This window comes from Periplaneta americana, chromosome 9 (assembly GCF_040183065.1).
Source record: "Periplaneta americana isolate PAMFEO1 chromosome 9, P.americana_PAMFEO1_priV1, whole genome shotgun sequence".
NCBI classification, from domain to species: domain Eukaryota; kingdom Metazoa; phylum Arthropoda; class Insecta; order Blattodea; family Blattidae; genus Periplaneta; species Periplaneta americana.
The window spans coordinates 67,799,804-67,824,598 of NC_091125.1; the positions used below are offsets into that span (position 1 = coordinate 67,799,804).

At 35.2% G+C, this 24,795-nt stretch overlaps 1 protein-coding gene across 1 annotated transcript in view; it reads right to left on the reverse strand.

Moving 5' to 3' along the window:
* LOC138706049 (choline/ethanolamine kinase-like) overlaps positions 1 to 24,795 on the reverse strand; it is a 110,316-nt gene that overhangs the window by 58,056 nt on the left and 27,465 nt on the right. The window contains exon 2 of the mRNA XM_069834952.1: positions 12,877 to 12,960. Coding sequence (XP_069691053.1) covers positions 12,877 to 12,960 — 84 coding nt within the window. The remainder of the gene's footprint in view (positions 1 to 12,876; positions 12,961 to 24,795) is intronic.

The following is a 24,795-nucleotide window of genomic DNA, read 5'->3' on the forward strand; positions in this document are numbered from 1 at the left end:
TGCACAGTTGCAAGCCAAGGAGTATAGCAAGGTAACATGACATACAACATTATTACACGGAAACACGCCGAATGAAAATTTTGTAACTTACAACGTTGTTCCAACCGGCGCTTCAGTTGTTATAGACAATGTAGAATAAGTTAAAACTGTAGAGTTGCCAACCGTCCGGAAGTTTTCCGGATTGTCAGGAAATCAGTCCCTTATTGTTTTCAGGATGCTTAATGTCCGGAATTTTGTTCATTGCAATATTATATTCTGAAATTCCATATTGATATTTCATTATTAGAGATTCAACGTAGTTTACAATGGTTACCAAAGACATTTTATAATTATACGATATACTTTTTGATGAATAGAACACAGAAGCGAGTTCGTGACGCTCATTGGAGACATGGCTTGGTAGTAAATCAACATTTTAATAACTTTAGTGATTCTGGGTGTATCTCTTTAGGAAGGAAGCACTGAATGACTATTTGCAAAAATGGTTTGATTACTATTCTTCACTTCTTAAGAAAATAACTTTTCTAAGCATTAATGACACTTTCACATTCAGTGTCCTTATTGAAATTGTGAATATATTGCTTGTTAATATAGAACTGAACTTCAAAAATGGTGATGCATTTTACCAAGAGTAATGCCTATTGAAATAGATGATGCCGATACTGAAAGATCTACCAACTCCTCAAGAATGCTGGGACACTATTCTGTAGACACGTAGTATGTCAAACGTAAAGAAAATTGCTGAACACATATTGTACATGCATTATCAATGCTCATGTGGAGCGAGTTTTTTTTAATGAAGAATCTCTGAACTGGCGAGAGGAACCGGATGAGGCCGGAACTTGTAAAATCAGAACTCTTACTAAAAACGAACTTTAATTAATGTCATGTAGAGAATTTTTTGAGTATATTTCAACAAACAAAGAGCTAATAAACAAAGACAAAGGGAGCAACAAGTATTCTTCCAAACAATGTTAATGTCCTTTTCAATCTGTACAGACTTACGGCATGTCCTTTAATATAGGGCTACACCGCTACAACCAAATAATAACACTAAGGCAATTCTAACTGATTAATTGAGCGTCAACATACAAGTGTATTGACACTGAAATTAATTATAAGTTTATGTACTTTTTAATTTTTTTAATGTGTCTTGAATTTCCATCTTCAAGAGTTGGCAACCCAATAAAACTGTGATGGGAGCGTATTATTCTTCTTCGTTATTAACTAAATTTCGGTAAAAAAAATCCTCAAATCTCCTAATTAAATCCCCTTAATTACGAATGGAACATGGGTCTTCTCTTCTTAATTATTGTTGTGAGTTCTAATCTTCCTCAGGCCTTGAGAAAGACTGTTATTGCTTTCATAATAGCACTGGACCAGCTATTAATAATAATGCTACAACCATGGCTTGAAAATTCAAAATATCATTAATGTGGAAATGCAAAGTAACAAATAAAAAATCGCACTATTTTTCCGAGGCAGTAATGTTTTTTTTTTCTTTTCTTCCTCAAATATTGTAATATTTTTATAAGTTATAACACTTTTAAATTTGTAGTGTTCTAGAATGATCTTGTCTCAGCAAAATAGGAAAGTTAGGTCAAGTAATAACGATGATATCATCTGGTTGCAATAACCAAGTTCTTAACTAAACTCACTGATATAGTAGTCTATATTTTGTTAGCACATGTTTGGTTTTATTAATTTCTTCGTTTTATTTGTGTAATAGTCCTAATAAATACCACCCTAGATTTGAGTTCTGCAAAATGTCTCTCGTAAATTTATTGCTAACCTCAAAAACCTATGATAATCTCGAAATCTAATTTTTGCGACATAGTAATATTTTGTCCTCAGATTTCGTATAAGGAAAAATAAGACACGAGAAGTGTAGTCACTGGAATTATCGAATGGTGTTTTAGTCTTGTCAGGCTTGAGGAAGCACGTTTAGATGCAGCCATTAAGCTGGGCGCAGTTAAGGTATTTACTAGACGCCAGAACGATTTCGCAGGAAGCCGTGTGAAGTAACGAGTAATCAAGTGATGTAAACACAACGAGCTACCAACTCCCCACCACGCCACCAACAGTAACTAATCGAAACGTATTTTGCAACATAAAATTAACATTTTTAAGACGTATTAAATCTTTACATGCTGAAGTGTATGGCCTAAATCAATTATATTTACTTCTTAGGAAAATGAAAGTTTATAATCAAGTGACTCTTTAGTTGTGTTTTTCCGTAAACTGCTTTTTGGTCACCGTTCTCACTACAAAATTGACATAACTCAGAAACTAGCAATGATAGGAAGCTCAAATGTTGTACAGATCTAAAACAAACTATTTAAAAAGATTTGGCTTCATTAGAATTTTGATGTTAAAATTGAATATGAAAATAATCAATAATATGGAAAGAAGTGCACTCGAAAACTGAAATCCATGACACTCTAAACTCGGTTATAATGTTTCTGTAGAGCATATTAAAAGTCAAGTGGATCCATATTGTAGTATATCGACTTGTGAATTTAATTGTAAAAGATTTTTTCAAATATTAAAAAAAATGACTGAGTTATATCAATTTTTGTAAATAGTTACAAATATGAGCCTAGTTCGCAACTTTGGCCCCCTTTGGCTTTTTTTAAAAGCTAATACCCAATTTCAGATTTTATACATATGGTTGTTCAGTACACAAAAAAAATTTAAATTTCAGTAAGAAAACAAGGAATTTCAAATTTTTAGTAGACCTATCTTCTTCCCTTAATATAGCATTAAATTCCGATTATTATTATTATTATTATTATTATTATTATTATTATCGTTTTTATTATTATTATTATTATTATTATTATCGTTTTTATTATTATTATTATTATCGTTTTTATTATTATTATTATTATCGTTATTATTATTATTATTATTATTATTATATACATATATGAACCTGTAGGACAATGGCTACTCAGACGACGATAATAATGGAAACCGAGAGACGTGTTCGAATTGCTCGAGATAAATCCCCCGAAGGAGAAGAGGAGTAGTGCCCATTCAGAACAAGGTAGGTACAGAGTACACAGTGAGCTGAACAGAAAGATATCCTAGGTTTTTAAAGTAAGAAAAAGAAGTATTGTAGAGCAAATGAAACGTAGCTACCGGTACTTATTTCGCTCTAATCTTTATTTTATCCTCAAGTGGACAAAATGCATTTTGAGTAGTTGTTCTTCACTTGACGGCACGTTGACAGCACTGACAGGCCAAAAGGAGGTTAAAACGTATTCAAATAATGAATACTCAGTAAATGGAGAAATAAACTTAACATTTTACATAACCTCATACTACTCAGGTCATAACAAGCTGTTTTACATTAGGTAATTTTTATGAAATGAGTTATTATAAAAAACCTATTTCTGAATCTCTGCAAATTCACATAATGTAACAAGTCAATACATCAAAATTATCATCGACGATATCAAACATCATAAATTAGGACCCTCCTCTCTGTTTCGAATCCTTAAATGTCTACACAGTTTTCTACCTGCATAAGTATTAGCATTCCCAAGTTTTGTTTTCACGTTTTAGTTAGTCATTCTCACTGAGTTGTCATTTTTTTATTCAATGTCATATACCGTGAGATCCAACGAGCGGTGGAGCTCCCAGATGAGCACAAAAGATCGTGAGTGTTGTAGAAAGGTGTGACGGAAAATCCTACCAGCAGTCAACAACTACGAGTACGTTAGTGAAGTGCAGCTGTATCGGTCGAATGTTGTGTTCATTGTAACATTATTCGTCAGTGAGTGTTAGTGTCGCAAGAAAAGAAAGTAAAATGGCTTTCACTACAACACAGACATTTTATTGTGGGAACGTCAGAAAGAAGAGTTATAGGTAACTTTTAAGAAAATGAAGCGACGTTTCAAACGAAAGTGTCCGAAAACACGCGTTCCTTTTATACTTTTCGATCTACAGAGAAATTTTACAATGTTACATTTATTCGGATCAAATTTCTGCACACTTAAAGGACAAAACTAAAATCCTGTACCATAATACAGTGATCTCTTAAGCTGACTGAGCAATCAATGGCTTTCTCAAAATATGCTATGAAATGTTTGATATAAAACAATTTTTATCTACAAAAGGAAGCAAACAAAATTGTATTAAATATATTTGTTTGAAATATCTCGAAGAGTAACTCCCTGAAATTAATTGACCAAGTCCAAAATGCAAAATTGTTTGGAAAAGGCATTTAAAGGTTTAATGACCCATCCAAAGATAACTGTACTTCTTTAGATGTTAGTAATAAGTTATTTTGAAGATAAATGTGCTATATTGTTAGTTTTTAATATAAAATTATGTCTTAAATTTTCATAATGCTTGGAAGCCTTGGAATGTGACTTGGTCACTTTTACCAAGAAACCGACGATATAGGCCTATATATATAAAATCCCACGAGGATAGCTGCCCTTCGGTAATAGTTCCCTTATTAAACAGATAAAAATTGTATTATCATTGTTATTTAAATGAAGGTACCAGTACCCATGTTAAGTTAATTTATTCAATAATTAATAATATCAGTTACAATATAAAGTAATTTAAGTGTACAGATGATTTCGTAAAATCAGAACAGAATATTTCATTATTTCTAATGTAATAAGTTTCAACGTTTTTAAAGAAATTCGAAAAGACTTAACACATTCAACTGAGAATTACGATCTACCTATTTAACAACGCTAAAAATTTAGGAAACTTAGATAATATGTTCACATTTTTGTCGCTTTTAGCTCAGAATAGGACGACAGTAAGCTTACCTTTATAGATTTCTCCTAAAAATAGACTAATAAAACATCCTCATTCACGCCTCTAATTTTTTTTAATCTCGTCCATTTAGAAAACACGTCATATACTTTTCATATGTGGTTTTGGTTTTTTCGGACAGTGAATTTGATAGAACATCTCTAACTTCATCCAAAACACTCCGTGACACGAACATATTGTTTTATCACTGTCATTTCTTAAGTCCTTAACAAAACTTCAATAAACTTGATACGATAATAATGATACACCAGAAACAATAACAACAATGTGTACACGAGTTACTAACGTTAATAGAATTGACTCGCCCTAAAAAAATTAAGTTGCGATGAAATGCAGGGAAGACATGTTATTCTTTTTTTCTACTGTCGCAGTTCATTGATAGTGGAATTTCTAGAGCGTAGACAAATTATCACTGCCCAGCACTATACAGACACTCTTATGCATGTTAGATAAAACATCAAGAATAAACGCCTGATATTTTTGACAAGAAGAGTGATTTTACACCATGACAATTCTAGCGCTCACAATGCCAAATCAACAAGAAACGAATTGCAAAGGTTTTTCTAGGAAGCATTAACACATACTCCTTACAGCCCAGACTTATGCCCATGCGATTTTCATATTCTTGGAGATATGAAGAAAAACGTGAAGGGAACCACATTTACAAGGACGAAGCGGTGCGAAATGCTGTTAAACATTGGTTCACCTCCAGGCCACAGGGATTTTCTGAAGACGGTGCCAGTCATTTGGTGTCGCAGTGGAAGAATTGTGCTAATGTAACGAGTCTTAAGCAGTAAGTTTAATATCATCTTCTGTGGACGGACACTAACTTTTATACAGGATGTTGTGTGTTGGAACGACAGAACCAGTTTCTTCTAGTGCTTTTTCTGATGGCATTCTCCCCATATACGACACAAATGTTTCGAGTCGCTTCCACTGCTTTTGCTCCTCTATTTAACTCAAACAGAACAAACAATATGTTGGAAGTGTTATTTTTTACATTTGACACTCCATGTTCTTTGGCCTACAAATAGCACAAATGTTCTTCAAATCCGTATTTACTAGCACAACACTCCAAATAACAAATGGCAAACAAATGGCAAATAACGTAATGTTGTGATGAAGAAAAATGGTACGAACTTATGCATTAACCTAATACATATCGGCACGCATGCACGTACACATAGTAGACGAATGCTAATATCACATGTATTTTTAGGAGACACTGCATGAAACGTACCAGTAATGATCTCTTTAAAATGTAAACCTTTATTGCATAATAACTGCTGACGAATGTAATCTGATAACATGTATCACCCTACTTCTGAGTGCGCGGCCATCTATGCCACTACGAAGGTCTGTGATCTTTTATCTGAGCGTACGAGTGCGCTACAGCCATGCGGATCTGTGAGAGGATGTGACCATGTCGGGATCACGACCCTGCACTCCGGACCAGCACCCGACATCGACAGTAAAGTTCCCTGCGAACACAGAACAGGACAACAGTACCGAATTTCTTACTTCCACAATCGCATCTATCCTTCCGAGACACCAAATCGTTTTGTCTAAAATAACACTATTGTTATTTTGGAAACTATCACGTCTCACGATTTTATCCGTTAATATTAATTCCATAAAAATACAAATTAAATATATTAACAAAAACTACAACTTATAGTGTTTGCTTCAGACATTTAACAACTAAAAATCCTGTGCCTTGTGTCTAAAATTGCGTTGTCGTCGAGGTCCATTTGAAAACAATATAAGAAGGCAATGGCATGTTACCCATGGAGGATATTAAATTCCAGTATCCATACACAGCCATGGGACTGAAGCCGGATGGTCTATGGAGAGTCCTCGGCATCAACCCCTTTGATTTGATTACCTGGTTGGGTTTTTCCGAGGTTTTCCCCAACCAAAAGGCAAATTCCGGGTAATATTTTGGCGAATCCTCGGACCTCACCTCATCTCACTACATCTCGCCAAAATATTATAAAAATTGCACAAAACTGTAAAAATTGTAGAAAATTACTAAATTGTAAAACTGTAAAAATTTGTAAAAATTGTAATTGTAATACTGTAAAATTTTGACTTGTTCTACATCTTAAAGCTTCATTGCTCATGTAAGATCTATGGAATAAAATGAATGAATGAATGAATGAATGAATGAATGAATGAATGAATGAATGAATGGCATTAAACTTCAGTTTTATATACACAGAAGACATAGTCTTCTATCTGTAACTCACAGTACATGTCTTATGAATCTCATTCGGTTGCCTGTAATCTATTTACATATTTTTTTGTTAACGTCAAAGCTTTCATGGAAGTTTTTGTTTGTAGAATATACAGATTTTTTGCTGTACAGGATGGTGTTACGAAAATTTTATGATAAAATGTCCTTACTAAAAAAAAATTAGTTATAGTCGAGTCGCTGTTATTTCCGGAGTGACTCTTCCTCTTTGTTTACACCTTAGAAAATAAAGGTTCTGTAAAGTCTAGGTAGGTATTATCATTCGCCATTTTTGTTCTTTCGTTACTGAGCTACCAGACGAGAATCTATTTGCCGCACCGTCAAACATTATCATGTCGTAGCTCCTATGAGAGTCGATTTACCGTATGATAATAAATCGACTCTCACAGGAGCTACGACATGATGTTTAACGTCCTCGTGTGCATTCTTTTAATATTTAACGCCAACGAAAGAACCAAAATGGCGGGCGAGTATATTCATTATTTATCGAGCCTTAGGTCATCAGCAGCGAATGACAAGACACACACGTTGAAATGAGCCGTTCAGAGCAGAAGTGGTGTAAGTCAAAATTGGGCAATGAGGTTTAAAGTAAAAATTATGTAAAATAGAGCACAAAGTAGCAATTAATATGCCTTTCGTGCTATCCACTGACTACTAATAGTTTAAATAAATTGAATATTAATTGTTACTTTGCGCTGTATTTTACAGAATTTTTACTTTAAACCTCATTACCCAATTCTGACTTACACCATTTCTGCTCTGAACGGCTCAAATGTAGCCGACCTGCAACGTGATTGGCTGCCGGAAATAAGAGCGACTTGACTATAGTTTACCGTATTGTTATCTAACTGAGGGTTCAGATTTCATCCACATCTCCGAAGATTTCGTACGGTTGCTTTTCAAGTGGAAATCTCGCCACAAACTCCTACGTAGTTGACACCGCTTCAATGTGATACAACCCAACAGTTCCATGTTGCTTTTGTACAGATGATAATAATTAAGAATTATGAATAAAAATTTAATATTGTCATGAGAAACGAGAATTCCATGCGAAAACCTAACAAAATTCCGCTCGAACTGGCCAAGATCTGAATTCTTGATTTAGGCCTATGTCGTAAAAGCAGATACTGTCATCAACGTATACAAAAATCTTTAAAATTTTCTCGTTGATGGAAAGTAAGGTGTACGATGTAACGAAATGATAATGAGCAAGCACTAGAACGAGGCTGAGAATTTAGAACACGACGTGAACTACTGTCTAGCATGAAGCAGTAACAGGATCGATCCTACGGTCCTCTAACAATATCGCTTCTTATCGAGGACAATAGCAAGCTAGCCCTCATTTCTAGGAAGCAAATGGTGTTTTGTCACGCTATACGATGTCATGTAGAGACTGTGACACAATTCCTTATATTGGAAGAAATTCTCTTGGAATGTGAGTGGGCTGAATTTCTCCTTTCTGGATTATAAGTGCTATTTTTTTTAATTTACTATTTATTCACTACAGGGGAATTTAACACAGTAGTATATAGCAAAGTTGGTATATAAATGATAAAGACAAGTGGACTGCTAGGAGAAAGAAAGAGCATTTCATATAAACTTTTACCATTTTAATCAGTTGTAACTTCGTTGAGGAAGTACGTGTAAACTTTAATTTAGATTTTATTACCGTAACGGCTCTTAAGAATCAGTACCATTCTTTCCTTTCTGTAGAACAGCTCTCAACTCCTTTTCCTACCTTCCTTGATGATGGAGCCGACATACAGATCCATCTAAAACAGCCCCCCACCAAAAGAAAAAAAAAACTTCGCACCACGTGATCACTGTAAAAGCTTCAAATCAAATTTATGCCTGTCCTTTAATGAGAGGTTCCCAGACAAAAGCTCACGGTCATTTTCTCCTTTAAATTGTTCTTTGCCATTTCTCTTCAAGCGCCTTAAGACTAGATAGTGGTTTCTGACGATCAAATAAAAAAGAGAAAAGAAAAACTAGTTCTTAGCATGGTTTCGAAATTTTCCATAGTTTTTACAAGATACTAGGTCTCGAATATTAAAAGAAACAGTTAAAATAAAATGAACTCCAAGATCAATAAATTTATTTTTTTAATAGAGACGTAAAAAAAAAGATGTACAAGAAAATGAGGAATTCAATCCAGTGTGAAGACAGTTTATTTTAAGTATATGAAAGAAAACAGAACAAAATAAGGATTAACTTGAATTCGACTCTACTTTATTTAGTTGTTTTAACATAAAACAGCAAATATTTCAGCAGAATAAATTGTAGATTAGGTTCCGAAGTTTCTCCCTTAGAGCAATAATATATATTTTTTCCAGAATAAGCAAAAAAAAAAAAAAAAAAAAAAAAAAGAATTATTCTTTAAGCTTATAGCTTAAGTAATTTTAAAGGCATATTGGTTCCGTTAAGTTAAATGTTAATTGATAAATGAGTTCTATTCAGTCAATACTTAACATAAAAACACAATAAAACATGTTATAATAACATTTAAACAGATTACAGACAAACGTTTTCGCCAATTTTGATTGGCATCTTCAGGTCGTGTAGGTCGAGTAGAACATGTTATAATAAGTGAACACTTGGTATATAAAGTTAAAAACAGAAGTTGTTGTATTATATACAACTTAAAAAGAGAGAATAGAACTTAGCAAAAAGCAACCACGATGTATGTAGAAGCCTCTTTTAACATAGTGCTTATGCATACATCGTGGTAGCTTTTTGCTAAGTTTTATTCACTGTTTTTAAGTTATATTATAGTTTTAACTTCTGTTTTTAACTTTATATACCAAGTGTTCACTTATTATAACATGTTCTACTCGACCTACACGACCTGAAGATGCCAATCAAAATTGGCGAAAACATTTGTTCTTAATCTGTTTAAATCTTGTTATAACATGTTTTATTGTGTTTTTATGTCAAGTATTGACTGAATAGAGCTCATTTATCAATTATAGCTTAAGGTTCTACAAAATAACCTTGGCAGTTACGAACGTCGTTAAATAAAACAATTTTTAAAAAATTTCTAGACGAATAAATTAGACCTTCAATTCAATGTATACGTTAGAAATACTATTAAAATTTATGAGCGAATATTAAAGCCACTGCACTGGTGGAAAAATAGGAACAACATCTCATATAGCACAGCCCAATCGGTATTGCAGGTATCCCTTATGCCAACATTATTAGTATTTTTCATATCTCCGCAAAGGTACAGCGTACTATGATTTACTCGTATCAATTTCAATGAAATGTTTAACCCCAATATGCATACCACATAATGAATTTTTGTTAACATATTGTGCGAAATGGACACATAAAAATTGGAGATATATCTTTCGAAGAGGTGGAAAAATTCAAATATCTTGGAGCAACAATACCGCTAACAAATATAAATGACACTCGGGAGGAAATTAAACACAGAATAAAATATGGGAAATGCTTGTTATTATTCGGTTGAGAAGCTTTTGCCATCTAGTCTGCTATTAAAAAATCTGAAAGTTAGAATTTATAAAACAGTTATATTACCGGTTGTTCTGCATGGTTGTGAAACTTGAACTCTCACTTTGAGAGATTAAGAGTGTTTGAGAATAAGGTTCTTAGGAAAATATTTGGGGCTAAGAGGGATGAAGTTACAGGAAAATGGAGAAAGTTACACAACGCAGAACTGCACGCATTGTGTTCTTCACCTGACATAATTTGGAACATTAAATCCAGACGTTGAGATGGGCAGGGCATGTAGCACGTATGGGCGAAGCCAGAAATGCATATAGAGCGTTAGTTGGGAGACTGGAGGGAAAGAGACCTTTGGGGAGGACGAGACGTAGATGGGAGGATAATATTAAAATGAATTTGAGGGATGTGGGATGTGATGATGGAGACTGGATTGATCGTGCACAGGATAGGGACTGATGGCGGGCTTATGTGAGGGCGGCAATGAACCTGCGGGTTCCTTAAAAGCCATTTGTAAGTAAGTATTCACATGAACATAATGGTCGAACATTAAACTGAAAACCTTTGACAACATATTTCCTCTCTTACCCGATCTGTTCACGACAACGGCCTGTGCGTTTATTTGATTCAAACGTAACAGGATCGCCAACATTTAATCAATGACTAACTGAACAAAAGTGGTTAATGTAACTGCTTTGTTTCAGACTGTAATTGTAAATTGGCTATACAAAATGACGATTATATAATTCAATAATAATATCACTTTTATGAAACTGGCAAATCCTCTAAATAATGGTTATTCATAATATCTGTTCCAGCTTTTTCCAATCATTCCCATCGGAACACAAGAGTCCGTGAATGTATATCCATAATCCATGGATCCACAGACTCCGTCGGAACACAACTAGCAACTTTCCTGCCCCAAGGCGGCAAACTAAGAACTTCTATGATGATACACCTTGTATCATAAGAGTTAAGCCCCCCTGGTTACTAGTGCCAGCTTCGTCGTCCTTAATGGTCTAGGAAAATCTAATCTCCAAAACAACTAATAATGCAACACGATTTATAAGGGCGCTCTAGTCTCTTATACAAGTGCTAATACAACAAGATTTACGGGGAAATTCTAAACCCTTGTGCAACACGCCTATAATACAGGGTGAACCAGAACTCTACCGACAAACTTTCACAGGTTGTTCAGGGAAGTTGGCTGAGTGTTTGATATAACGAACCTATGATCTCCGGGGACTTATTACTGAGCAATGTATTGTTGATGTGCTTACTTGTGGAATGTCGTTTGGACGGTGATAAGATGGGTTCTGATATATTACATGAAAAAATTAAAAAGTAATCAACTAAGTTCTGAAGTAGGTACTGTAATATCATAAACTGTAATACAAACAATACAAAAATTACATGAGTAAAGAAACAAATCTTAGAACAAAATTCATACTTGTTTGTTAAACACTTAACTGTACAGTACACTGTGTACTCTTCACTTCGTTTAAAGCAGCTGTTCAAAATGTCGACCTCCATGATCTCTACAAACTGTACATCAGGCATTCTCAATCTGTAGAATTAATTGAACTCCAGAAAGTATTGCATAGAGATAACAGTTACATTCATAGTTCTAAATACAACTTTGAAAGTAATTTAGGAGCGAACGACTTATAATTTATAATAAACTAAATTATTGACTAATAATAACAAAGCTGCATTTAAAAAAATATAATCGATTTAAATCAATGATATTTATTTATAACGAGTGCAGCAAAGCGCACGGGTATGACTAGCAGTCTGTAAAGTAAGACATAATACAACAATACCGGTGAAAGCATTCAAGTCTATAAAATAATTACGTTATGATATTAGTCTTGTATCAAAGAACTATTTTATAACACAGGTTTCTTTCTTTTCTTCAGTTACATGTTTCTTGTTTATATCTATACAAGTTCATGAATATTTGATACACTTTTGTTAGTCTTGGCAGCCTTTAAATAAAGCAAGTTCTAATAATAATAACATTGGAAGGACATAATTATTTCCTATAATAAGAAAAAAACCATCACGATGTATCGGCATATTTTAATTCATAAATATTGACGACCGATGTGTATAATTAATATAAAAGCAGACTAATTCAACAAACACAAATACCTTAAGTGTTATAGGTCTTAGCCTCCAAGCATTCCCTAACTGAATAACACTTATAATCAATATTTCATTCCTTAATAACTTTGTGTGGCATGCAAACATTCAGAGTAGGTAGTAAATTGTGCAGTCCTAAAATAGTAACAAAATTGCTTTTATATGTGAGTTGAGATACTTTGAAGTCGCTAGCGGGCGTGGCCTGCACTGACCTGGTCCATGGCTGGCAGAGCTGTCTCGGCAGAGGGAGCAACGGCCTCGTCAAGCCTTTCCGTGCGTCGCGACGCCCCTTCCTCCTGGAACGAGAGAACAGCTTTGGAGTGACGTGCAAAGTCCCATCGCTTTATTTCTCAAATGTGCATTCAGGCGTGTCTGCGAGAGGGAACTTCGTGAAAACAACATTGTGCAAGAGGTGAACGAATAATTAGAAGAATTAATTAAAATAAAAACATAATTCTTTATGCATAGGCATATGTGAAAATATGCGTTAATCATAGAACAAACGAAAATATGCATATCAAAAAGATAAAAAAGGAAGACAAACGGAGATAGAGAAGAAATTAAGGTATATGGAAGCAATGAATAGAATAAGCAATGAAATAAAATCAGGAAATAAACACTCATACATAAATCAAATGAACTATGATAAGAAAAGAGGAGGAAGATGAGGAACGGTAATAAATTAATGAGAAACGAAAATAGGAAGGAAAAACAAGGAGAAAAGCAAGGAAAAGCGGAAAAAAGAAAAAAAACAAATGATAAATTTTTAATAATATTAACTATTATTATTATTATTATTATTATTATTATTATTACTATAATTATTATTTATTACTACTAACATGCCAACCAACAACGAGTAACCAATAATAAATGTTAGTGGATGACAGTAATAGGCATAACAATAACCACAATATTATACAAAATTATATTTAATATATATGCCTATATTTAAGCAGTTAGTTAAAAAGATTATGCTATTTCTGTAATATTTAAATTACTGTGTAAGTTGGTAATACTTGTAATAATGTATTTGTACACCCGGAAAAAGATATTTATAATTTTTGTTGTAGAAAAGATTGTGACTTCGCATGCCTATAATTGGAACAAGTAAACTAATACAAATAATTCTCAGATTATATTATCTTCAAGAAATTTCAATAAAAAGAAGCAAGAAGGAACATCTACTACTATAAAGACATGCATTTTCATTTAATATATTCCATTTTTTCCAGTCAGTTCTAAAGAATTTTATATTGCATGTGCACAATTCAGATTCTGTCTCACTAGCGCAAAGTAAAGTATTAGAAATAATAACTGAATCAGCTATAAAATATACGTTTTGGTTATATTAAGCATAACATCCTAACTGCATGGTTACAAAAATGAAATCAACGACACAGTGAAAATAAAGTTTACTGTCAACGATCACATCAAGATCTTTGAGACGATCAGTTCTCCTTATTTAGCTTCGATTTAAACTAAAGTCGGATTTCAAGAAGTTAGATTCATTGTTGAAAGATATAACATTTGCTTACAAACTTACACATACCGTTGCGTAACAGAACCATAATTGAAAAATTGATACACAAATTATATATAATTCTGATAACAGTAAATATACATATGAATCCTATAGATTCAAAATCCCCTATATCCACTTTCACAAATTAAAGGATTTTGACAGTAACTGGTGTAAAATAGAGGGAATTTTCAACCTAATAATGACTTTTAACAAACCTTTTGCTTCAAATTTAGTGGCTTTTTTAATTGAAACTATATTAATCATTAGAATTCATTCTTAGCAATCAATATGTGGGCATAACTCAATTCTCAATAAAATGGTCTTTAGTGGGTTTTGAATCTAGAGGATTCATATCGTCGTTGTTCCTGCAATAACTCCTATGTGCAAAATATAACATTTTTCAGTAGGAAGAAAAAACACATTTATTCATCCTATGTCAGCCGTACATAGGAGACTGCGAATTCTTACATTTTTGAAACAAGGAAATATAATTACATATAGGAGATTTTATTATTTGCCGTATCACTATTTAAGTCATTTAATAGAGAAAAATCTGAAAATCGATTAATTTGTCACACAGGAGTTCTTGCAGGAACAACGACGATATACTGTACAGTAGTGGCAAAAAAAAACCGGACCGACCCTTGTAGCTGATTTCAGAGCCTTGTTCATTCCAGAGCATGATAGACTGGTAACTAAAACTTTCGTGGTTCGAATCCTGCCTGGGAAGGAAACTTTTTTTGTTCCTTATTCAAATTTATTCCCATTACTTTTCGATTTCTGGTAAAATTCATGTTCTGGGAATAATAAGTTAATTAAGTAGTAAAATATTGCTGCAATCGAAATGTATTGGGAATAAATGTGAATAAGGAATTAAAAAAAGTTTCCTTCCCAGGCAGGATTCGAACCACGAAAGTCTTAGTTATCAGTCTATCGTGCTCTGGAGTGAACAAGGCTCTGAAATCAGCTACAAGAGTCAGTCCGATTTTTTTTGCCACTGCTGTACATAATACCATTCTCATCAGTTCTCAGTGAAGAAGCTATGTCTCGCTGGAGATATTGGCAGTTAGTAACACTTTTTACAGTAAAAAAGATTTTAAAGGGAATAGCAGACAGTCAGAACTCATTATTATAGGATATATATTCTATGAAAATTATTCACAGAAGAGGTCTCGTAAGTCTTGTGACACTTTATACGTGATAGTATGAATTAAATGGATTTATATGACTACTTTTGAACTAAACTTCACTAAAATGGTTTATAAAAGCACAGGATCGGTTTGATTGGAAACCAGTCATTAGTGAGTCCCAAGGTTATATTGAAAGGACCATAGTGCCATAGAAGAAAAAGAATATGAAATTGTTTATGAACCAGTTATAATAACTTATAGAAGTAGCAATGTTTCCAAACTTACGATATGAAACGTTATGTCGAACGACAACGAAAGCTTTCCTAAAATCGAAATGTATCAAATCTACAATTCTGGCGTTCAGGTAAAGCTCCCTGTGAAGCAGACTTGAACAATTTCAAGGGAAAAATTATTCCGAGGCCGGGTCTCGATCCCGGAACCCTTCGCTTAGCGCACAAATGCTCTACCAACTGAGCTACCAAGAACTATTTTCCCTTGAAATTATTCAAGTCTGCTTCACAGGGAGCTTTACCTGAAAGCCAGATTTACATAATATATACGTCACTATAGGTACGTTGACAGAAAACCACAATTCTAGTCACACAGGATTTGTGTGCATTCAAAGTTGGGTTTCTGGCTCCTTGTCAGCCCACTTGAGTTATGTGGATATATAGAGGGAAAAATAGGGACTGTGTCGGGTGTAGTTCCTGGGTAGCTCAGTCGGTAGAGCATTCGTACGCTAAGCGATGAATCCCGGGATCGATACCTGTCTCCGGAACAATTTTCCTCTTGAAATTATTCATCCAATATTTCGATTGTAGGCCTACGAGCAGGTTCTATTTATTTAAATATTAAATTAACTTGGTTACCGTTATTATTATTATATTATTATTATTATTATTATTATTATTATTATTATCATTATTATTATTATTATTATTATTATTATTATTATTATTATTATTATGCGTACTATTATTATGCGTACTATTGTTATTATGCGTATCATTATTATTATTATTATTATTATTATTATTATTATTATTATTATTATTATTATTGCTACTACCATCTCCACAACGATGAGGAGATGTGATAATCGAACTAAAGACTTGATAGAATAATATTGTAAGTTGGGAGAGAAGATAACTAAGTATTGACAAATTATCACTCACGTAGAGCTAGGATTTATATATAGTAAGAGTTAAGAATGACGCCGAGTATAGCTGAGTCGATGTGATGCCGGTTAAGAAGGTTTTAAGCCTGGTTGACAAGACTCGAAATGCAAGAAAAGTCACAAGAACTAGACAATGCAGCTTTTAAACCCCCCGCTGTTTTGTAAGTGAGGGTTAAGAGGATTAAAGGCCCTTAGCGCTAACTAATGGAAGTACTGAATGACAAGAATGGCAAGTATAAGGAATAGGGGGCATGGCTTGCATGTTTATAAACTATACCGACTAAAAATATTAGCTTTTACTACATATGAATCTTAGCTCTGCGATAAAACGAGTATTACGCAAACTCTCAGAATGCCACGGTTTTACTACAAGTTTCTTTGGCAAAACAGCTGATGTAGCGATTCAGGGATGGCTCTTTGAAATGTATATTGTTTCCATCATAAAGTTTGTATACAACGTTCCACAGACAGAAAAAATTATTTTAAAATGTCCAGATAAATTTTAAATGTTTCTGATGTAGGAATTCTTCGTCGTTTGATGGAGATAATCTTGTTTCGATAACAATAAAACTGTCAGTATCGGACAGTCATGTCGCGCGTAATTTACGGCTCACCTGACACTTTGTTCGTAATGTTTGTATTTATCAGGCGCTATGAACTGACCTCTGAATCTATCAATGTATTTCGTAACATAATTTAATCATAATAGAATATTCCGTTTTAACAAATTAGTTATCACACTGATATACGACTTTATCAGGCACAGACAACATAATGCGCTATTTTATCTGATTATAACAGAATTCCCACATTCTTGCTATAATTACACATAAATGCCGACTGTGTAGATAAGCTTACTGCGTATCCTCGTAGTTAGCATGATTGGTATTAGGTCAGAGATTGGAAGGCACAACCCATCGATAGAGATGAATTCTTAAGAACCATAAAAATCCTTCGAATGCTTCCATCGGAAGGGAAATTAAGCAGCGACAGTTAATTCTGTTACTGAATGATAAACAGGCTTAGGATCTGGGAAACTTTAGCAACCAATGTACGCACAACTTGACTATAGAATTCCTTATACATAGTAGACAGACAAACTGTGGATGTAAACAACGACGTCAATGTGCTGCGTTATATCCTACTGTTAATAGTACAATCTATTGACGGTGGAAAATGAAGTAGGATACATACCTCACAAGTTTTCATGTCCCTCGGCGACCTGAAGGCGTTAGCGTTACATGTACATACTTGCAACTAGTTCGAAAAAATATTCACTATGAATTGAAAATGTACTATGATGGCCTGAATTCGATTCGTAGGGAGAGACAGAAGAATACTGTACCTCTGATCACGAACCGGATTGTACACTAACGCACAGGTAAATAAAACTCAATGCGCCACCTCACTCCATCTGTACTCCGTTGCACTGTAACTTCACTTCATTCTTAAGTTGTTTATTTAATTTAGCATTACACGTCCTTTCAACTAAGAAATGAACTTTCCTGCTATTTCAGACAAGCACATTCCAGGAAGGTGGGCCTATTTGTTGGCAAAAACTTGAGATATTGGTTGGCTGGCCGATTGACTGGCTGGACCCGGAATCATGCTCTTAGGCTTATATTGGTCCATTGTACGCCTACCTGGGATGATTGTTCAAGTCCGACAGGTGAATCTGATGTTGACAGACGGACCATCCTGCTTCAGTCCTGACAGATCCTTGTCACATCCCCAGACGAGTACCTGGCAAGTCCTATACTAACATCGGAGATCCGTACTATCTCCGAGACTTCACTAAGTGCTTTTTAACTATTAGCTCGCTACTAATCACTTTTGACAATATACATAGCAAAGATATTGAAGGGATAGATCGGTTACTGTCGCTAATAATAATAATAATAATAATAATAATAATAATAATAATAATAATAATAATAACAACATGGCTTTAAGGAACCCGGAGGTTCATTTCCGCCCTCAAATAAATAACTAAATAAATAACTAAATAAATAAATAAACAGATAAATAAATAAATAAACAAACAAATAATACGTTTTAATGCTATATTGATTTTAGATAAAGATTAATTTTGTTTTTTCTCATTTACATTTCAACGGGGTTTCGGATTTTGTTGCTGGGATAGCAGGTTACTGTTGTTATGTAGGCCTACTTACAATTTCATTATTGTGTTTTGTCTTTTTGCGTAAATTGTAATTTTCTGCCAGTTTCGATATTAATCATAGAACTTACGGCAGAAATTATTGTAGATAACGATTGTGCTGATGCGATGGAATGTAGTGATATACACGGTGATTCAACCCACCCGTAAGTCATTCATTTCGGAAACTAGTGGATTAAAATTTTCGAGACAAAAGTATTTGTAACTAAAACACATGTGAACTTTCACTTGAGCTTGATTTCATCAATCAACCCTAACAGGAAGTAGGATCAGTGGCGTATCACTTTAAAATTTGAAACAGGAGTCGGGGTCAAATATGGTACCATTTGATAGAATATCTTTAAAACAAACAACTTTCATAGGAAACGTTTCTATCAATTCCTACTCTTTCAATAAGAAAACGTACGAAAAGACAATGCCATTAATATTGAGAAATGTTACAAGATGAAAATGTAAACAAGACAATTAATTTTGACAGATTTTTTGTTGGTTATTTAACGACGCTGTATCAACTACGAGGTTATTTAGCGTCGATGAGATTGGTGATAGTTAATGTTATGGTTTATTTAACGACGCTCGCAACTGCAGAGGTTATATCAGCGTCGCCGGATGTGCCGGAATTTTGTCCCGCAGGAGTTCTTTTACATGCCAGTAAATCTACTGCGCTATACCAACTCGCCAACCAGGTCGACTTGGTGATAGTGAGATGGTATTTGGCGAGATGAGGCCGAGGATTCGCCATAGATTACCTGGCATTCAACTTACTGTTGGGAAAAACCTCGGAAAAAACCCAACCAGGTAATCAGCCCAAGCGGGGATCGAACTCGCGCCCGAGCGCAACTTCAGACCGACAGACAAGCGCCTTAACCGACTAAGCCACGCCGGTGGCTTTGACAGATGTTACTGAAAGACTGGACAAAGTCATTAATTTTTACAAATGTCCAAACTGTCTGATGTTCTGAGCAGCACACACTCATACTCTTCTTCTAACACTGTCAGTAACTACTAGGCCTAACACTTCGGTGTAGTCAAGTGACTGGCAGGTCTCTCGGATTCGCTGTTTCATTTAATCTCTTGTTGTGGGACGATCTTGATAGACGATGTTTTTAACCGTTCCCAAAGATAGAAATTCCAAGGATTCAAGTCAGGAGATCGTGCTGGCCATGCCACAGGACCACATCTCCCAATCCATCGCCCAGGGAAGAGCTGATTGGCTGCGTGACGTGCCATCAAAGAGAAATGGGCTGGGCAACCATCCTGCTGAAGTCACATTACTACTCGTGTTGCCAGTGGCAAGTCTTCCAAAACCTGGCTGAGGATGTTCTTCAGGAAGTCAGCATACATGACACCATTCAGAGCACCTTCAAAGAAATAAGTTCCAATGATTCGATGTCCGAAGATGACACACCAGACATTGACACTCCACCTATGCTGGTTGTCCACTTATCTCAGCCAGAGAGAATTGACTTGAGACTAGTACTGAGCATTATGGCTATTGACATCCCCACTGCTTTTGAATGTCGCTTCATCTGTCCAGAGAATACTGCGATGAAACCGACGGTTTTTGCCTGACAACCAATTGCAGAAAACCACACGACTCTGAAAATCTTCTCCTTCAAGCTGCTGGTGCATATTGATCTGGTAAGGATGGTATTGACCGCCATTCAGAACTCTCCACACCGTTGTCGGATTAATGCCAGATTCCCTAGCAATTCTCTTGGTCGAATCGTGAGGATTGACAAAAACGGCAGCAATGACATCAGCTGATCTCTCGTCTTGCAAAGGTCGTCTGATACGTATTATTTGATTATGGTTAGGCTGCAGCTGTCCAGTTGCTTGTACACGAGCAGCAAGACGCCTGAAAATATTGCAAGATTGACGAGCATGTTGCGGGCATCTCTGTGTACAGATTCTCGGCAGCCCCGAAGTTTCTACGAGATTCGCCCAATATCATCAACATAATATCAAAACCTTTCTGATTTGTGTAAACCATCACTGTTTGTAGTACGTAGGAGGTATTTGTAATCGCTCTGAACTTCTAGGTATTTATTTTATTAGTCACAAACGTAACTGCAAAACTTGAAAAATGTGCATACATAGGTACAGAGAAAACAAATCACTTCCTTCTTATTGTACATTGTTGGGCAAGGTCATCTGAGCTTATTACCTGACTAAGTGCAGTGTACATGTAAACCTGGCCGTACGTACTGTAGGTACTGCATTGCGGTGACTAAAGGAAACGCCATGGATGAATATATAATAGGATGCGAAACTTACTGAGTTTCCCGTAACACATACTAGAGGCGCTGTTGTAGAAATTGATCTTGCTGCCACCTGTTGGGAGGAGGGGCGTTATTACATCTAGCAGCGCACCAAGTAGCGAAAAGAGTAACTAATCACTCCATGCATTTAGCAGTGCACCTGGTGACGAAAACGTTAAACTGTGCAGAAAGTATTCCCTCCCACCCTCATCGATATTCAAAACTAACCCAATTTAAAATAAAACATTTACATTTTTATTCCTCACAGCATCTTCTACTGAAAATTCTTACCGGCGCCAACAGGAAGATAAAAGAGACGATCTATTTTACACTACCCAATTAAAATATAACCAGACAGAGACAAAAAATAAAGCAAAAGATTAGATAATTGGGATTGTATTCTTTGGGTATTTATTGTACAGCGCAATGGAAAAGTCTGCAAGAACTACTTAAATAGTTCAATTTATTATATTACTATTACCACACGTAGTATCACTTTATGTTCACTTATTAACAAGTTTCTGTCTGCCATCTTGTCTCCTCGAACAATATCTCGAATGGATAAATAGAGAACTCTGGGTAATGTACTCAACACGTAGTTCTAATGTTCACCACCTACGACGTTGGGCGCTGATCATCTTATTTCAGCCCCCCCCCCCGGCCAGATGGTGCTGACCGCAGTTTCGCATCCTATTATATATTTATCCATGGAAACGCTGTTAAGCGATCAAAGGGGAAGTGTAGTTTACTTGTATTCACCCCTCGACGGTGCTGCCGGCTGCCGGCCACCAGGTCTACACTCAGCCAGGTAATTGTGCGTGTGTACTATGTCAACAATAAATGCGCTTACAGTATATTGTTTACATTTTCTTCTCAATATTAATGGCATTGTATTTTCGTACGTTTTCTCATTGAAAGCATAGGAATTGATAAAAACGTTTCCTATGAAAGTTGTTTGTTTTGAAGAACTCTATCAAATGGTACCTTATTTGACCCCGACTCTCATTTGAAATTGATGAAATCAAGTTCAAGTTAAAGTTCACATGTGCTTTAGTTACAAATATTTTTGTCTCGAAAATTTTAATGCAAAAGTTTCCGAAATAAATGACTGCTACGGGTGGTCTGAATCACCCTGTAGAAGAGGCGTGGAAAGTAAGTTGTGCCACAGTAATACCGGAGAAAGTATGATTTTACTTCCCGCATGACGTGCGGAAAAATTTCATAACACTATTGTTTTTTCTTTGTTGCTACAGTTACAGGGAATCATGTGAGAATTTGAAGCTCAGTGCCATGGCAACACTAACGGTAAGTAACAAAAAACGTACGATCGTCCAAAAAAGTTACTTTATTATTTTCACGATGTTCAGAAAAGTTTTCATACGCAAAACTGTTCAGAAAACTCCAACCGGCATTTTTTTGTTATGGTAGTACATGAAAGAGATTGAATATGAGATAATGTTGCGAAAAGTATTTTGAGCACACAGTAGGAGTCATGTGCTTCTTCTTGATCCGATAACACACATACGGGTTAGACAGTAGGTCTATATCGATAAGAAATTTACTAGTGCAAAAGAACTCTGGGAACATGGTATTTCCGTTTATTATTACAGCATTGAAATAATGCTTAGCAGCATTAAGATATGATCTCTGTCCCTTGCATAACTGGAAAATAAAATACATCGCTAATAACAATTGCTGTCACCAAAGGCCGTGAAATGTTCTCCATTTTCCCTGACCCTGACATTGCGATTCCAGTCTCCAGACGGATATCTTATAATCCAAGGTGATTATTTCCACACTCGTGTGTGCAATGGGATTAGCACAGAACTGATAACACTACCTGGCCACCACAGCTCTGCGACCTTCGCAACACGTGACATGGCAGACATAAATAAATTTCCGTTCTCCCTTCGGTCGTGACGTCTCTAGACCAGAGTTGCTAATATATGACAGTTGCGTCAATATCAAAATTTGAATACTGTATTTTATTGTTGTAATGCGGGTCGCGCTGAAAGCTACATTACGCATTTTTCACGAATGACATACAGAATGAATGATTCGCTCGCTAGAAGCCCCAAGATTTTCAAAACTTTTTTAGTGTTAAATTAATTTTTATGAATTTACCGTTAGCTACACATAGGCCGAGAGAGTAACAACTCGGCCACGGACAAGACCCTAGATCATGGGTGTCCAAACGCCTATAGAACCAAGAGATATTGCACGTCAAGCATGTTCTGTTAAGGTCAATAACTTTCCATATAAAATAGGAAAAACGACCTTAAAGAATATGCGCTGCGGGTTGCTTACGCCAGGGGTTACCTCGTACGAGTTACAATTGGACATCTACGACCTACATTTTGAAGTAATATTTCGTCTGAATAAAGTATTCTAAACGTCATTTGTCTCGCTTTAAGCGAACCCAGTTATCAATATTTACGAACAACACATGTTATTCAATTATACAGAGTGGATACGAACTCTAGCGACAAACTTCCAGAAGTTGTTCAAGGATGTTTGTCGAGTGTTTAATGCCTCATTACTGAGTAATTTATTAACGTGGTAGATTGTATTATCTCCGTAAGACTGTGGACTAAAATCATCTTTATAATCTCCAATAAAAAATTACAATATAAATCCAATTTCATATAAAAATTCCAACTAATAATCCAATAATACATGTGATACACTGCAAAGAATTTAATCAAAATTCATCTCCATGTCATTATCTCATGATTAACAAAATAAGGAATTAATAACTGACAGAATTAAGAAATAGTGAAATAACCCCAAACAAATTACTGTTCAGCTATGCTCATATTTATTGTTGGATACTGTTTCTTTACAGCGACGCATCATGGACTGTCGCGAACGCTCTAAAATCCCAGGAGATAGCGCACTTCGTCAAGGACTGTGATGATTCTAGTGACCAGACCCATGGGAGGATCGACTGGCGTCTCATAAACTAAGGTCTTAACATGTCCTCAGAAGAAAAAGTCTATCAGGGATACATCTGGTGACCGAGCTGGCCACGGTACTACCACTACCCATCTGCATTTGACCAAATGTTGCATCAAAGTGTTCCCTAACAGCGACTGCGAAGTGTAGCGGTGTTCGGTCATCTAGAGAGCGGATTTGTAGGTTTTTACCTATTTTTTCCTTGCTTCTGAACTCTAATTTCTTCAATACTTTTCTGAATCATGATCGTAGGAGTCGTATAAGTGAATTCTGTTGAAGCTAAAAAAACCTCAATTGGAACTTAGTATCTACAAGACCTAAATTATTGTTGATAAGCGTTATCCTGTATTTATTGCGTTATATTTTATTTTTTTTTATTTTGAGAGAATATCGATACATTGAGAGAGAGAGAGAGAGAGAGAGAGAGAGAACACTCTCGACGTGGAGGAGGCTGCCTCAATCCCTAAGGCAGGCATCTGTACAAGAGCAGTAGCTCATCCCCAATTTATAAAAAATGTAATAGGGGTTCTGATGAAACCCCTTTGATTGTGTGCAACGGCTGTCTATGCAGGAATTAGGACAAGGGATTTAGGATAAATAAGTACAATTTGTTGTAAGATTTAAGTGTGTCTAATGAAAACACTGAAATAAGATATGAATAAGGAGTTAATCCAATAATAAAATAATAATAATAATAATAATAATAATAATAATAATAATAATAATGCATTAAACATAATATACTATCAAAAGGACAAGTAAAGAACTGTTTTTAGTCAGACAATTAACAAAATGATATACGGTACTGTATGTATTGTAAGTACATGAGAATATCCCGTATATTGTTATTGTTATTTATACATCGGTCTCTGAGTAATGGCAAGCTTGTGTTAACTTTCTATAG